General features: G+C 48.2%; 1 protein-coding gene across 1 annotated transcript in view; it reads right to left on the reverse strand.

Moving 5' to 3' along the window:
- Positions 1-17,500, reverse strand: part of ehbp1 (EH domain binding protein 1) — a 120,415-nt gene that overhangs the window by 62,529 nt on the left and 40,386 nt on the right. The window contains 4 exon segments of the mRNA XM_072688907.1: positions 1,738-1,891; positions 13,053-13,199; positions 14,005-14,046; positions 16,293-17,120. Of these exon segments, the coding sequence (XP_072545008.1) occupies positions 1,738-1,891; positions 13,053-13,199; positions 14,005-14,046; positions 16,293-17,120 (1,171 nt within the window).

Consider the following 17,500-nt stretch of genomic DNA (forward strand, 5'->3'; position numbering starts at 1 on the left):
AATGGGGGGACAGAGGAGGGAGGAGGGGGTACCATTAAACAGACAGAGAGAGAGGGAGAGAGAGAGAGTGAGAGAGATAGCAGAGATTAAAGCAGAGGAATATTGCGACGCCCCTCGAGCTGTGAAATGCTACACACACACACACACACACACACACACACACACACTGCTGGTGAAGAATGGGACACAGCGGCCGGCCGCCGCGCTCACGCCCCTCCAATTCCACACACATTAACTGGACGCAGTGCCCGGCCACTCTGTGAACACGCCGAGTCAGGCGTAGCAGCACGCCAAATTGACCCCCCCCCCTCCAGTACTACACTTATTAAATTAATTCCAATTAGGCCCCCACAGCTGCAGCGGTCAGCGGAGCAAAGTCAACAGCCCAGATCAATACAAGAACAATACTATGAGGACAAAAGTATTGGGACACATACTTATTTATTGCTTCTTCGGAAATCAAGGGGATTAAAAAGAGATGATCCTGCTTCTGTACAGAGAAGAAGACTTTCTACTACATTTTGGAGGAGGGAACATTGCTGTGAGGATTTGATTGCCTTCAGTGACAAGAGCTAGAGTTAGAGTTAGGGAGGTCAGGATGTTCGCTGGATAATCACCATCCCACTTCACCCTCAATGCCACAACAGCCACAAACTTATCGGCATCATGCTGCCTAATAATACCAGGCGTGGGCTAGAGGGGTATAAAGCCCCCCAGCATTGAGCTGTGGAGCAGTGGAAGAACTGTGTTCTCTGCTCCATCCAGTACTTCTGGGATGAGCCAGGGGGGTTGGGGACGATGAGGTGGGAGGGTGATCGTCGTCCAACATCTTGACCTCACTTATTCTACCTCTTGTTGCTGAATGCAATCAAATCCTCACAGCAATGCTCCTCCTCCAAAATCTAGTAGAAAGTCTTCTTCTCTGGACAGTAGAGACACAGTTACGCCAACAGAAGCAGGATCAGCTCTTTTTAATACCCTTGATATTGAATGAGCAGGTGTCCCAATACTTTTGTCCATTTAGTGTATTTGTGTGCAATTTGGGCCATATAGGTCTGTGTGTGTGTGTGTGTGTGTGAGTGTGTGTGTGTGTGAGTGTGTGTTGTCGTCAGATGCTTAGTTTTCCTGACGTATTTCTGGAGGATTAACTGGGAACCTTCTGCCTGAACAAATGGATGTGTAGCCCTCTGTGAATGCTTTCAAATTAGACTTCACACACACTCACTCTCAGTGTGTGTGTGTGTGTGTGTGTGTGTGTGTGTTGGCTTGTTTCTTAATGCAATGTACTTCTGGGCCGCCACAGCAGAGGTATATTAATGGAGGGCAGGGAAGATGATGTTATGTTTTTCCATTTAGCATCTCTCTCACACACACACACACACACACACACACACACACACACACAACACACACACACACACACACACACACACCTGGATGAACACCTGGATAACTGCACCATGTTCAAATGCTAGAAGAGGAAATCTCAGAATCCTGGAGGTACGGAAGTCTTCAGATGACCAGTCCAGACCAGTCATTTGAGTGACAGCATGCATATCATAAGCCCCGCCCACTTCCCACAGGCATTACTTCAATAGGCCGCCGCCAGACGCCTTGTTCTGACCCTGAACCTGGGTTTCCCGTATTAAAACAGTCCCAGCCATAGATTCTGCTGTACGTAATGGCGGACTGTGTGTGTGTGTGTGTGTATATATATATAAAGCCCCCTGCCCCCACCTCCAGCTGCCTTTGACCTTCCTTTGAACTCCGCTGTGGCGGAGGCCGAGTCAGCGGCGAGGGGAAACTCCGCCATCTTCACTCCAGAGCGAGCCTCCGCTATCAGCTGCCTCGCTCGCTCCCTCAGCTGCCTCCGCCGCTCCTCATCACGCTCCTGCGACACACACACACACAGAGAGAGAGAGAAAAGTGGGTTATTGAACAGGTGCCATCTAGAGTAATTGACAGAAATGCCATTTTCGCCGCTCCCTCTCTCTCCAATCAGATCACAGCGACAGAAAGCCGTTTACCAGAGCGCGCGCGCACACACACACACACACACACACACACACACACACACACACACACACACACACACACACACACACACACACACACACACAGCATTTCGGTGCTTTAAGGTGATTCATTTTGCTGTTATTAAAGCGAAAAACTCTTATACAGATGAGCCAAAACGTTATGACCACCCGCCTAATACACTGATGGGCCTCGGAAGGGTGGTCTCTGTGGCATCCGGACGCACTAGCAGATGTTTAAGCCCGTCAAGTTGGGAAGTGATGGAATAGAAAAGGAAAGCAGGGCGCACTGTGTACCAAACCACCTTCTTCCATCACCTAGAGGTCCGGTTCTGATGCTAGCGTGCCGACAGTAATATGTGTTGTGATATGTTCCACATCTCGTATCCATCAGTAGTCTGTCTGTCGCTTCCACCCAGATCGGGCTTTGATTAGCCTTGAGTGTCGGACACCCTCTTGGGCTTAGGGGGAGTTGTGCTCTCTAAGGCTCCGGCTGTTGATCCTCGGGTCCTACTGGCTGCGCCTTAGTCCGCTGGAGCCCCACATGCAGCACTGTTCCCACATCAGCAACACTATCCCCTTCATCAGATTGGTCATAATGTTTTGGCTCATGAGTGTATTATCAGAGAAGAAGATTAGAAAGAAGGGCAGCCATACAAAGACCTGCGCAGAGGTACGCGACCTAAACGGAAACACAGCGGAAACAGCAGCATTACTGTAGGAGCTAATTAGGCTGATTGTCTTCTCGCGAGGGGGAAAACGGTAAACATGTAAAAATCCCTGGTTACAATTAAAGCTAAAGCTCCCTATTTCATGCCTCAGCTCACTGCATGTGTAATTAAAGGGTGGGGAGAGGCATGCCATGCGGTTCCACGCGCAGCACCCTATCGTATGTTCCAATGCTCCCAGTACACACAGGCCGCAGATTTAAGGCTAACGTACTGAATAATGGCCTTCTGTGGCTGAAGCACTCGTACAGTCCTCATTAGCTCATTAGCAGCACTTCTGTCTGTGGTGGTGTGATGATCATTACAGCAGAAGCGACGTTTAAATGCTGGTGTGTTGGATTACAGTGAGAGTACAGGTAGTGGGTCGAAATTTGACACCAAAATAGGCAACGATTAAATATTCATATTTAATATATTTTAAATACATTTAAAAACATTGTATAAAAGCATCAATAAAAATAATGATATGTTAAAACCCAGGTTTTTTATTCTGTTATTAGTCTTAATGCAGATTTTGTGATTTTTGTGGAGTTCCACAAGGTTCTTTTGTAGGGTCTATTGAAGTTATGAGGGTGAAGAACTCAAAAGTGTGAGCCCAAGTGTAAGACATATGGATTCTTACACACCTCCATGTCTAAAACACAGCTTTCACCCCTTAAAATCTTACACTCACTACAAAATCAGCTTACTATTCAAATATTTGGTAACTACAGTTTCATCTATGTCAATTTAGATGAGTAAGGAGTTGTGGGTTCAAGTCCCATCTATGTCCAATTACGTAGGTGAGGGCGGCTGTGGACTCGAGCATGATTCTATGTCCATTTATATAAGCAAAGGTTGTGGGTTCAAGTGCCATCCATGCCAAATTATATAAAAGTGAGGCCTGTGGGTTCGAGTCCCATCTATGTCTAATTATGCGGGTGAGTGGTGTGGGTTTGAGTCCGATTCTATGTCAACTTATATAGGTAAGGGTGTGGATTCCGGTCCCATCCATGTCCAATTAAGTAGGTGAGGACTGTGGGTTCAAGTCTGAATTAATGTGAAATGATCTAGATGAGGGTGTGGGTTCCGGTCCAATCCATGTCCAATTATGTAGATAATGGCAGTGGGTTCAAGTCTCATTCTGTGTCAAATTATGTAGGTGAGGGCTGTGGGTTCAAATCCCATCTATGTCAAAATCAGATTTACATCTGCAGGAACACCTTATTTGAAAAGTTCTGGCCAGCTGATCCTTAACTAACACACCCCTACAATAAACCTAATCCTAACCTTAACCTCAACCCTACATCTTACTCCTACCTGAGGCCTGTTGATGGTCTACAGCATCACGGATCACTTGGTAATAATCGATCTGTAGAGTCTGTAGCTAAATCAGTAGTCATGTGACTAAAATACAGAATTTAATTTCCCTCCATGAAGTTTGATCACGCTCAGGCTTCGTGTTCGAGGACAGTTGGACCCACAGGTCCAGTTAAATGTCAGATGAAATGGGTTAAGCCTGAGTCCACCAGCATCTCCTAGACGTTTAAGGTCTTCATCTAAAGCCATTCCTCTGTTACTGTTAGAAATGTCTGAAGTGACCCCATGCACTGCAGAGCTGTTCAAGTAAACACACACACTCAGACACACACACACACACACACACACACACACCCTTAGGGAATGCGGTCCCTGTTTCTATTTGGCTGTTTTATTAATTTGCTGATCGCCCCCCTGCCTACCCTCCCCACCCTACACCCCTTAATCTCCACACTCCACACTCTCCTCCAACACTTTTGCAGTCCAGCAGAACGACGGCAGTCTCTCTCTCTCTCTCCCTCTCTCTCTCTCTCTCTCTCTGCTCTAACCCTCCCTAACAGCGACAAAGCTAAGCTAATTAGCTCCGTTTCACCCATTTCCATCCAAATGGTGTGTTTGTGACCATCGCTGCGGAGGACAATGAGCTAGTTATGCTAATTGGCGCATCCCAATAGCTGCAGCTAATGGAAGACACTTTAGTGGAATAAACCCAGGAGCCATGGAGTGAAGAGTTAGTTAGAGTGGAATTCTCTCTCTCACACACACACACACATACACACACACACACACACACACAAGAATACACCTTTAACACAACACACTTCCATACACTCGTGGCTGGTGTGGCACAATGGATAACACCATTAACTGAGCCAGGGTTCGAGTCCTGGTCTGGGTGACTGTGCTGCGCTACACCATTAAAAGTCTTTGGGCTCTATTAATGACAGGGTTGTAGGTTCGATTCCCGGGCTCGGCAAGCTGCCACTGTTGGGCCCTTGAGCAAGGCCCTTCACCCTCTCTGCTCCCCTCCCCGGGCGTTGGAGTTGGCTGCCCACCGCTCCATGTGTGTGTGTGTGTGTGTGTGTACTCACTGCCCCTAGCTTGTAGCTAGCTTGTAACTAGAAAGCTCCGGGCTATTGATCAATAACCCAGCGCTCTAAACGCTGAGCCACCACTGCCCCATTACCAGTACCAAGGCAGTCTCAAGCTGTGCCGGTGGGGGGTACGGTGTGCGGGTGGGTGGCAGGCAGCAGATCTCCCCAGCCACGGCGCAGTGTGGGGACCTCCCGTCGGTCGGCAGGTTGCTCACACTCGAAGAAAGCCGCATGATTGGTCGGGGGTGTGCTGATGTAAACCTGACCCGCATTCCACACGGAGAGCAGAGCAGTACTGCTGAAATCCAGCAGATGCTTATTAGACTTTGGGAAGATCTTAATAAGACACTGGGGGGTCAGACGTGTATGGCAGTACCACCGTCCACATGGCCACTCTGCCCTGCCCTGTCTGAGGAAGCTCCCGGGCACCGAGCTGCTGATACAGCAGTTCCTGACCGTGGCTTTAAACTGGACCATTTTCTCGTTAAATAGAAGAACTGGCTCTTCTGACAACTGGCTCGAACAGTCTCCAATAGGGCCCAACACACACACACACACACACACACACACACACACACACACACACACACACACACACACACACACACCCCTTTCCTTCCCCCTCTCCCTTTCTCTCTCCAAATAGGCTTCAAGTGGCTCTTCTTCAGCTACACTGGAGCTTGACCGTTTCAGTCTGGACTCTCCAACTGGGCAAACGAGTCGAGCGAGAGAGAGAGAGAGAGAGAGAGAGAAAAAGAGAGAGACAGGGAGGGGAGGAAAAACAAGGCCGAGCGAGCAAGAGAGAGAGATCAGCAGTCCATCCAGGGCATGAGCAGCAGCTGATCACAGAGGATAACGAGGTCGTCAAAGAGATTCCAGCGACTTTCAGGAGGAAAGAAGAAAGAAAGTCAACGAAGACCCTCCATGAAGGGGGGGGGGGGGGGGGGGTGTAGTGCAGCTGGTCCCTGCAGAGAAGTACTGCCAATAGAATAGGACCCTCTAAAGCGGGTAAGCATCATGCTGCCTAATGCCAGGCGTGGGCTAGAGGGGTATTATAAAGCCCCCCAGCATTGAGAAGCTGTGGAGCAGTGGAAGAACTGTGTTCTCTGAAATGATGGACCAGTACTTTTGGATGGGATGAGCTCTTATGACTGAACGCAATCAGATCCTCACAGCAATGCTCCTCCACCAAAATCTAGTAGAGAGTCTTCTTCTCTGGACAGTAGAGACAGTTACTCCAACAGAAGCAGATCAGCTCTTTTTAACAGCCTTGATTTTAGAAGAAACCGTGAAAGAGCAGGTGTCCCAATACTTTTGTCAACATATTGTGTGTTATTGTAATGGATTAAAAGAGATTGCAACATGAATATCTGTTCCCTGATGCAACTCACCCCCTTTGCAGTGTATGTGTGTGTGTGCGTGTGTGAATTGAGACGCAGGGCCTGATTCTGCTGTCTGAAAAAGACAAAAAAGACAAAAGTCAGCAGCCGGAGAGCCGACACCAGCGCTGCTGCACCGCGGCGGCACAGGCATGAGTGGTGCCGCTGCTGCCCAGGCAGTGGGCACAGGGGGCACGGGGTCTGGCTGCTCTTTTGGAGGATCCTGGAGGCTGGAGGGCAGGAGGGGGAGAGGAGCCAGGGAAGGAGGCGCTTTGCTGCGCGCACACACACACACACACAGGCAGGCGCACACACAGTGTCGCAGCGGTGCCAGGCAGCCAGCCGCCGTGCCAACCAGTGAACCGAGAGGAGATACATTTGTCATGACACAGTGAGTGTGTTTGGGAGACGGAGGAGAGGGAGGATGTGTGTGCGTGTGTGTCTCTCTACCCGTCACACACATACAGAAGTGTGCAGTGTAAAGGAAGAGAGGTTTTGGATCTTTATCCCATTGTAGAACACTGTTTGTGTCCACACACACACACACACACACACACACACACACACTGTGTTTTGTTAAACAAAAAAATAAACAGACAAAATGACAACAGCCTCCAAAATTCTCAAAGGGGAAGTCCACCAACTTTCAACTTCCTCAGAGGTTAAGATTTGAACATTCATTAAGAGGAAGAATCTCCACTAATGCAGTTTTCTTTAGGGACTACTTTCTGTAGCCGCACTACACCCTGCAGCATGTATCCCTCCACCATTTTAATGATCTGATTATAAAAGCAGGTTCTGTTCAGGTAGAACAGTGTCTCAGGCATCAGGCACTACAGTGAGCACACGGTCGCCAGACAGACTTCAGTATGCACCAGCTTAAAAAGGTGGGGGTCAGACTATGGCCTAAACTGAGCCATGAGCCACGAGCCACCACAGGCCTAAACTCAGCCACCATGGGCCTAAACTCAGTGGGCCTAAACTCAGCCTCAACGGGCCTAAACTCAGTGGGCCTAAACTCAGCCACCATGGGCCTAAACTCAGTGGGCCTAAACTCAGCCTCAACGGGCCTAAACTCAGCCACCACGGGCCTAAACTCAGCTTTTAGAGGTTCAGATGTCTGATTCCATTCACCTCCAGTGTGAACAGTTCCGACTAGGTAAGAATATCTAGAACAGAGCCTCTAGAACACCAACCCCACCTAACGGACTACGTTCCCTTTTGGTGAAGTTACCTTTCTTTCTATCCATCAATCAGTGAATCCATCACACCTCTCTCTCTCTCTCGCTCTCTCTCTCTCTCTCTCTCTCGCTCTACACACACACACAGCAAAATGTGCGGGAGTGAGAGAGAGCTAGGAGAAAGAGAGGGCAGGTGAGGAATGCAGGCAGGTGTGTTTTCAGTGTGTAATGGGATGTTTTAGGGTGTCGACTTAAAATGCAACTAAAGCAGGTGAGCTAATCCTGCCCACAGCCAAACGAGAGGGCGAGCGAGCGAGCGAGAGAGAGAGAGAGAGAGAGAGAGAGAGAGAGAGAGAGAGAAAGAGATGGCACTAAGCCTTATCAGGGGGCTACAGATGGTGGTCCCGGATCAATGCACACACACCACGATCAATGCATTTGATAAAGAATTAAGAAGAAAACTGTACATGTTATCAAAGAAGTTGTACATGGCATAATTATGATTCTGCATGTGCGTGGGCTTGATACCGGCACACTGCTGCCGCAGAATGATTAATGGGAGAGATAAGAGAGAGATGGCCCACAGGCAACACACACACACACACACACACACACACACACACACACACACACACACACACACACACCCTCATAACATCCAGGCTGAATCAGGGGGGAAAGACTTCACAAGCCATTTGTGTGTTAGGGGGAAAAGAGAGAGAGAGAGAGAGAGAGAGAGACATTAAAAACAGCAGCCAGAGTGGAGGGCAGTTATTACTGGGGGTTGGAGGCTAGTGGCCAAGTTTGTCCTTCTGAGAGCGAGAGATGACATTTAGCACTTAGACGCCTCACACCCGGCTCGAGAGGAGCCCCACTCCACTCTGAGGAACAAACAAACAACACACACAAAACAAACAATAACAGACAGATGGATAAATAAATAAATAAATAAATAAATAAATACAAATCAAACAGGGGTGTGTATACCCAGGGCTAAGACCGAGAGACGCATCTCTTAAGTTGTGTATGTGTGTGTGTGTGTGTGTGTGTGTGTGTGTGTGTGTGTGTGTGTGTGTGTAAGACCGTGTTCATCAGCAAGTGTGTGTGTGGTCAAGCTTGTTCCTCTGAGGGTGACAGATGACCTTTAGCACACACATACGTCTCACTCTGGTATTTTGGGGGGGGGGGGGGGGTCAACGGGAGACTCCAGGGGAGCAAAAACAAGAAAGTAAACAAACAATTAAAATAAATAACGAAAAAAAGAAAAGACAAGGAGTGTGTGTGTGGGGGCTGCAGGTGTGTGTGTAACCCCAACACTGGTGTGTGTGAGCTCCGAAAGCATTAGATACTATTACGAAGTCACAAGTCAGAATTCTTAACAGTGATGTCACAATCTGAAAAAATAGTGACATCAGAATCGGGACTAGTAATGACATCACAAATCAGGACTACTAATGACATCACAATCAGGACTACTAATGACATCACAATCGGGACAATCAGGCTGTCTGTGATGTCGGCTCTCCTAAAAACCAGGACTAGAGAGTCACACACTCCTTTGATCTCCAGACACACAGAACCCGCCCCCCCACAACCAGGCAGCGCCAGCAAGTCCAGCTGAGTGGATGCACCAGAAAGAGAGGGGGAATGGGGGGGGGGGGGGGGGGTTTAAACACAGTCCAATTAAACTAATCATAACGAGCCACTGAACACGAGCAACGTCACCTACACACACACACACACACACACACACACACACACACACACACACACACACACACACACACACACACCAGGAGGTCACCACTAGTTCAAAGGTTTGCTCTCTCTCTCTGTCAATCAGGGTCACACACATCTCTGTTGTGTGTGTGTGTGTGTGTGTGTGTGTGTGTGTGTGTAGTCAGACTGGTAGCTGTAATAGGTTGTGAAGGCCACCTACTCACAAAACCATCATTACTGTTAGTCCACTATCAAAGACCAGACACACACTCATGCTCACACACACTCATGCTCACACACACTCATGCTCACACACACATCAGATCAAAGGGAGAGAGTTCACATCGTACACTGGAGAACAATTAGCATGGCATGCTGGAGAACAGGGCACACACACACACACACCCAGACACACACACACAGCTGATGAGAGGGGAGGGATTAGTGATGTGAGCAGTGAAACACACCAGCACTCCCAGACAAAGAATAGGCCACACACTGCACACACACACACACACCGCACACACTCTTCTAAAAAGAACTCTATACTTAGTCCTTAAACTTAACCCTAAACCTGAACAAAACCCTCACTGTGTTCAAACTCACTTTCTCTCTCCTGTAAAAACATTAATATCCAGTATGAAGCTGTAATAACATTAATATCCAGTATGAAGCTCTAATAACATTAATATCCAGTATGAATCTCTAATAACATTCATATCCAGTATGAATCTCTAATAACATTCATTTCCAGTATGAAGCTCTAATAACATTCATATCCAGTATGAAGCTCAAATATCATTAATATCCAGTATGAAGTTCTAATAGCATTAATATCCAGTATGAAGCTCTAATATCATTAATATCCAGTATGAAGCTCTAATAGCATTAATATCCAGTATGAAGCTCTAATATCATTAATATCCAGTATGAAGCTCTAATGACATTAATATCCAGTATGAAGCTCTAATAACATTAATATCCAGTATGAAGCTCTAATATCATTAATATCCAGTATGAAGCTCTAATAACATTAATATCCAGTATGAAGTTCTAATAACATTAATATCCAGTATGAAGTTTGGAGTAGAATACGGAGGAAAGTTCAATTCTCTGCTTTTTAATCTTTAACTGAAACGCTCTCATCTTTCTTTTAGCTCCTCCTCCCATCTACCTAACTGCCCCCTAAGCACCCCGCCACCCCACTGCGCATCTCTCCACCCCGGCCCATCGCAGCTTCTCCTTAATTGAATTAAAGGCGTCCTTATGCGTGGTGTGTTTGGGGTGTGTGCGTCTTGCAGAAGGTCTAGATAACACCCTTGGCTGCCGCTAATCAAAACAACACATCGCTAATCGCTAATCTAAATCGCTCCCAATTATCAGCGCGCCTCTGATCAATGTTTTCTATTAAAAACCAGAAACAATTCAATATTCCTCAGACGCTAATGCAACTGAGGCTCATTAGCAGCCTGTGTCCTTGGGAGAGGGGCGAAAGCGCCGGTGTGTACACACACACACACACACACACACACACACACACACACACACACACACACACACACACACACACACAAACTTGCGTTTATACCTTGACCAGGACATGAGGTCTGCAACCTCAACTAAATTAGCTTTAAAATAAAGTAAAAAGTAAAAAAAAATAAAAAAGTATGTGGACGCCTGCTCCTCCAGTGCTCCTTTGAAATCCAGGGTATTGGCCGGGAGTTTGTCCCTCTTTACTGCAGTGACCGCATCTACTCTTCTGGAGAGGCTTTCCACCAGATGCTGGAACATTGCTGTAAAAAGGATTCCATTGCATTCAGCCTCACGGGAGCGAGAGCATCAGTGAGGTCGGGTTTGGGTTTGGGTTCTGATGTTGGATGATTAATGCTATTAGAGCTTTATTCTGGATGATCTTGTACACGAGAGTGAGAGAGCCCACCTGTACTGTCCTGCAGCACATGTGCCGGGTTGAAACCCAGCTGCAGCGACCCTTCACCTACTAACTAAATCCAGCGTGAAAAACTTACAACACCTCAAATACGGGATTTTTACGTTCCGACTCTCTGTAACCTCGCGACAGCAGCCGTGAGTGAAAGCGCGCTGGCCGAGCACGGACAGGTCAATTTACTGCTAATCTACGGGACGATGGAGCATCTCCCCCCTTCAGCAGCTCACAGAGGACTTACAGAGGACTTCCCTTAAACCTGGAAACAGGGGAAGGAAGGGAAGAAAAAAAGAAAGCAGATAGGAGGAAAAGAGGGAAAACAGCCGCTTTGAAAATCGCTGCCTTAATTTCATTTCTCTCCACAGTCTCACACACACACACACACACACACACACACACACACACACACACACACACACACACGGTTTTGAAGGTTAAGGCTATGTTTTTTTCCTCTGCATTAACGTTTTAACGGGAATATTTTGCTGCTGCTTTAATTCAAGGACGTCTCTCTCTCTCTCGCTTTCAGGGCGGGCGAGCTGCCGTCTTTCAGATATTTCATTACCGAGAGGTATTCATTACTTTTCCCGCCAAATCCCTTGTCATAGCGAGCGAGCGACGGCCGTTACACCATTCCCTCCTCTGTCGTCTCTCGTTTAAGAGCTGTGTGTGTGTGTGTGTGTGTGTGTGTGTGTGGATTTAGGGCTGTGTCTCTCGTTGAACTTTTTTTTTTTTTTATTGTAAGTTTGCCTGCAGGCGTCAGACGTCCCACAGCAGCGTGATCAGCAGAGCGAGAACCTCCACCCTTTCTCTCTCTCTCTCTCCCCCTCTCTCTCTCTCCACTGCCTTTCATACAACCCTGATCGTGGAGAGTACAAAACCTACCCTGCTCTCTCTGCCCTCGCTGAAAACCTACATTCACTACTTCATACTGGATATTAATGTTATCAGAGCTTCATACTGGATATTAATGTTATTAGAACTTCATACTGAATATTAATATTAGAACTTCATACTGGATATTAATGTTATTAGAGCTTCATACTGGATATTCATGCTATTAGAGCTTCATACTGGATATTAATGCTATTAGAGCTTCATACTGGATATTAATGCTATTAGAGCTTCATACTGGATATTAATGTTATTAGAGCTTCATACTGGATATTCATGCTATTAGAACTTCATACTGGATATTAATGTTATTAGAGCTTCATACTGGATATTCATGCTATTAGAACTTCATACTGGATATTAATGTTATTAGAGCTTCATACTGGATATTCATGCTATTAGAGCTTCATACTGGATATGAATGTTATTAGAGCTTCATACTGGATATTCATGCTATTAGAGCTTCATACTGGATATGAATGTTATTAGAGCTTCATACTGTATATTAATGTTATTAGAGCTTTATTCTGGATGATCTTGTACACGAGAGTGAGAGAGCCCACCTGTACTGTCCTGCAGCACACGTGCCACTGACCCCTCCACTCACAGAGGCCAGATCACTCTCCTGACTCTCTCTCCATTTAAGGTGTCCTGTACTTTCACTCGGTCACGGCCTGCTCTGTAGTCCGACAGACTTCAGTGCTCTCCAACGACAGAGTGTGTGTGTGTGTGTGTGTGTGTGTTAAAGGAACAGTTCACCAAAAGCCTAAATTGACTTACGTCAGTGGCGTGCGGTGGGCGAGTGTGTGTGGGTGAGGTGGCATTGGGGACGGTTTTGTTCTTGGCCTTCAGCGCGGCGTCCCTGCGGGCCTGTTCCAGCAGCAGCCGAGCTCTCTCCTTCAGCTCCTCCTGACGAGACTGCACCTTCTGACACACGACACACAGAACATGTGACCTAATCCAAACCATTACCCAACCCAAGTCACTGGTTCTCAAACAGACCCCAGGGACTTAAGTATGGGACTCGTGTACTTCTGCCACCTCAGGTGATTATCTATTGTCTCGACCCCTGCAGTCTGAGGGGGCAACACTCTGAGCCTGTTTACACCTGGTCACTTCAGGCAGCTTGAGTATCAGGACTGTATCTGGATCAGGCCGAGCCTCATAAAACTGCAGGTGTGAACACACCCAAGATCCAAATCCCAGCACTCAGACCACTACAGGAGGAGGTCTGAGACACACCTAAACCACGTTAAACCAGCGTAAACACATCCGCCTCTCCCAGTGCAACCACTACCCCTCCCAGTGCAACCACTACCCCTCCCAGTATAACCAATGCCCCTCCCAGTATAACCAATACCCCTCCCAGTATAACCAATACCCCTCCTGGCGCAACCATAACCCCTCCCACTGCAACTATAACCCCTCCCACTGCAACTATAACCCCTCCCACCCCAACCATAACCCCTCCTGGCGCAGCCATAACCCCCACCTCTACAATAACCCCTCCCACTCCAAACAAAAACCCTTCCCACCGCAACCATAACCCCTCCCACCTCAACAATAACCCCTCCCCTCGCAAACATAACCCGGCACAGCAATTACTTGACCAAAACCTCATGAGGATACAATCCAGATACTGGAAGTGACCAGGTGTGAACGGGGTCTGGACGTGTGTTCAGGCCAGTGTGGTGAGGTGTGATCATGTGATGATGCGATGCGTGCCGCTCACCTTCTCCTCGGTGGTGTTGGGCACAGGGGCAGCTGCGACATCCTGAAAAACAAACAAACACACACAAAACAAAGATAAAACAACACAAAAACAGGAGGAGAGGGAATTCATTTCGGAATCCATCTGGGCTGCGGATGGTTATCAGCTCCAGGTTCTGACGTGTGGTTAGCGCGCGCCGAGAGCAGCTGATTGGCTGAGGCTTTGCGTCCTGTCAGTTCAGGGCAGATAAACGCGCCTCTCGCACATGACTGACACACCATCAGCAAGAATAACACAGGTAATCTCAGAGACGAGAATGCAAACACACACACACACACACACACACACACACACACACACACACACACACACACGTCTACATTTCGACGCAGCACAAAGCAAAGCAACACAGAAAATAAAGGCTGCCAAACGCCGCCAATCAAACACAAGCCAGGGCCGTTAATGACATGTCATTGAACTCGAAACACAATTACGACACATCTGAACGGGACGTTTTTCACCCACAGCGCATAAACAGAAGTAAAGCTCATGAGTGTGTGTGCGTGTTTGTGTGTGTTGTACAGTTAGTTGTACAGCAAAGACTGAGTTTACAAGTGTTTTCAAACCATTTCTTTTAGCTTAGGTCTTTGCTTCAAGCCCCGGCATCAGGAGGTCGTAGGTTCAATTCCCACTGATACCTCAGCCATTTAAGACTGGGAGTTTCTGGACGGTCCTGCCTCTCCCCCAATCACTCAGCATGGGCAATGCTAGCTAGAATGGGCGTCTGTAAGCTAACATAACAGAATTAGCAGTTAGCGTTGGAGGGGTTGGAGTTGATGTGGTGAAGCTTTTTCACACGTCTGAGGAAGATCTCTGTTCAAGATGCACTTAAAAAGCTTATATGGATTCCATAAAAGGAAGTGGTGTCTCAGTGGTTTGAGTATTGGGCTATTGATAACAGGGTTGTGGGTTCGATACCCAGTCTTGCCAAGCTGTCACAGTTGGGCACTTGTACAATCACCTCATTGTTGACCCTGTGCTCTGACCCCAGTCTTCCAAGCTGGGTTATACAAAGAGAACAGTGCAATCCGGGGCAGGCCCAAAGGACAGAGAAGGCCCGGAAGGTTGTCGGTTCAAGCCCCTGGACAGGCAGGAACAGGGTGCCTCAATATTCACACCTGAGGTTCCTTTAAGCAAGGTACATAACCCCCAAATGCTCCCCGGTTGCTGAGGTGGCTGTTCAAAGCTCCGGAGGTGTGTGTGTGTTCAATCCCTGATCACTAGTGTGAGTGTGTGAGAGTATGTGTGTGTGTGTGTGTGTGTGTGTGTGTGTGTGTGTGTGTGTGTGTGTGTGTTCAATGCCACGGATGGGTTAAACGTGGAGGTTGAATTTGGCTGTATGTAGGTCATACACATACACTCGCTGCACAGACAAATGGTTTTGCTCAGGTTGCCAAGACTGTAAGACCCTGCATCCAAGGTCAAGTGTGTGTGTGTGTGTGTGTGTGTGTGTATGTGGGACAGGAGAAATGCATGTGCATGCAGGTGTGGATGAGGAAGAAAAAAAAAAAAAAGATGTGCGAAAGTGTACGAGTACGTGAGGAAGAAAAAATGTGTGTGTGTGTGTGTGTGTGTGTGTGTGTGTGTGTGAGAGAGAGATAAATAAGGCGAGTGTGAGGCAGAGAGGTGTAGAGATGAGGGCAGGCGCTGAAGCGTATCGAGCTCCAGGCAGCTGGAATATTGCAGCCAGGCAGCGCTGCATAATCACACGTCAGAGTGACTGACCAATCTCCACTCAGCGAGCGTGTGCACACACACACACACACACACACACACACACACACACACACACACACACACAAAATCAGACATAAATGACAGAGAGGGCAACAGACAGGGCAATGTTAAAGGGGGAGGGGTAGTATGGAACAGTGGAGGGTTATGGGGTGTTTACAATAAACAAACAAACAAACAAACAAACAAACAAACAAATAACCATGTCCTGACGTGTGCGTTCATTATTGCAGAACTCTTCACATACTTTCAAGGCCATTTTACTGTAGGCTATATGGACAAAAGTATTGGGACACCTGCTCATTCATCTTCTGAAATCAAGAGCTGATACTTACTGTCTAGGGCTTACTACTTTTGGAGGAGCATTGCTGCGAGGATTTGACTGCATTCAGCCACAAGAGCTAGAGTTAGTGAGGTCAGGATGTTGGACGGTAGCCTATTATCTCGTGTTCTGAACTAAAGAAGCACACGTCAGACACCAAACATGCATCTGCATGGACGTAGCATGGACTTACCTGTGTGTGTTTGGCAGGTGCGTCCGAATGGTTGGTCAGCGGTGGGCTGCTGTCGGCCTTGTTTTCTGTCTCGGTGCTCCGGACGCTACTTCTTTTTTTCTTGCTCAGATCAGCATCTCTGCTGTAGCTGAAGCCCAACTTCTGTGTGTGTGGAGGTGAGACCCTGGGCTCTGGACCCCCAACGTCGGCCTCGAGAGGCCGCAGGGACCTCGGGCGCTCGGCCTGGGCATGTGGAACGTCTGCGGGAGCCGCCCTATCCTTCTCTTTCCCTCTCTCCGTCCGGCTGGCAGAGTCGGTCATGTCCGTCGGGTCTGCGGTCTTATTCTCAGAGGCGGCGGGCTGGGCGGGGGAGGAATCCGGGCTAATTTTGGTACGGGGAGCAGGTCTGGGGTATGTGTCGGTCACTGTCGCTGTGACGACAGAGGCAGGGCTAGAAGTGGTTGAAGTCAGGCCTCCTTCGGACAAAAGCCCCGCCTCCACAGACATACCTGTGATCGCCGCCGCTTGGGGCTCCACCCCCTCTCCGTTAGCGTCGATGCCGACGGGCTGTTTTGGATCTTCGCTTCGGTGCGTATCGTTGTTCAGCTCTGCGTAGAACTTGTCCTGTCCGATGGAGCTGTTGGTGTCCGTCTCGAAGTCGCCCACTTTGTAGGTGCTGCGGCCGCTGTTTGCCTCGATTTGGACCACGTTGAGCTCCTCGCCGCTGAAGTGCGCGCGGATCTGGTAGAGGTACGTCATCACGGTGAGCTTGTCCGGGATGGCCAGCAGCACCATGTCTGCCGGCTCCAGCAGGCGCGAGATCCCCAGACTTGCAAAGCCGTCATATGCCTAAATGGAAATACGCAGAGTGTGTAAGGCCAACGGAGAGGGTGGAGAACGTAGGGTGTAGGTAGGATAGGTAAAGGCAGGATACAGAGGGGTGTGTTGGGGTCCGTAGTATTTATAGGCAACAGAGGGACAAACAGGGTTTATAGGTTTACAGTGAGTGTAGGGTGTAGGGCGCAGCGGGGTAAAGCGTGTGAATAGGACACAGTGAGTGTAGGGTGTAGGGCACAGTGAGGTAAAGCGTGTGAATAGGACACAGTGAGTGTAGGGTGTAGGGCACAGTGAGGTAAAGCGTGTGAATAGGACACAGTGAGTGTAGGGTGTAGGGCACAGTGAGGTAAAGCGTGTGAATAGGACACAGTGAGTGTAGGGTGTAGGGCACA

Source organism: Salminus brasiliensis, chromosome 10 (genome assembly GCF_030463535.1).
Source record: "Salminus brasiliensis chromosome 10, fSalBra1.hap2, whole genome shotgun sequence".
Classification (NCBI taxonomy): Eukaryota; Metazoa; Chordata; class Actinopteri; order Characiformes; family Bryconidae; genus Salminus; species Salminus brasiliensis.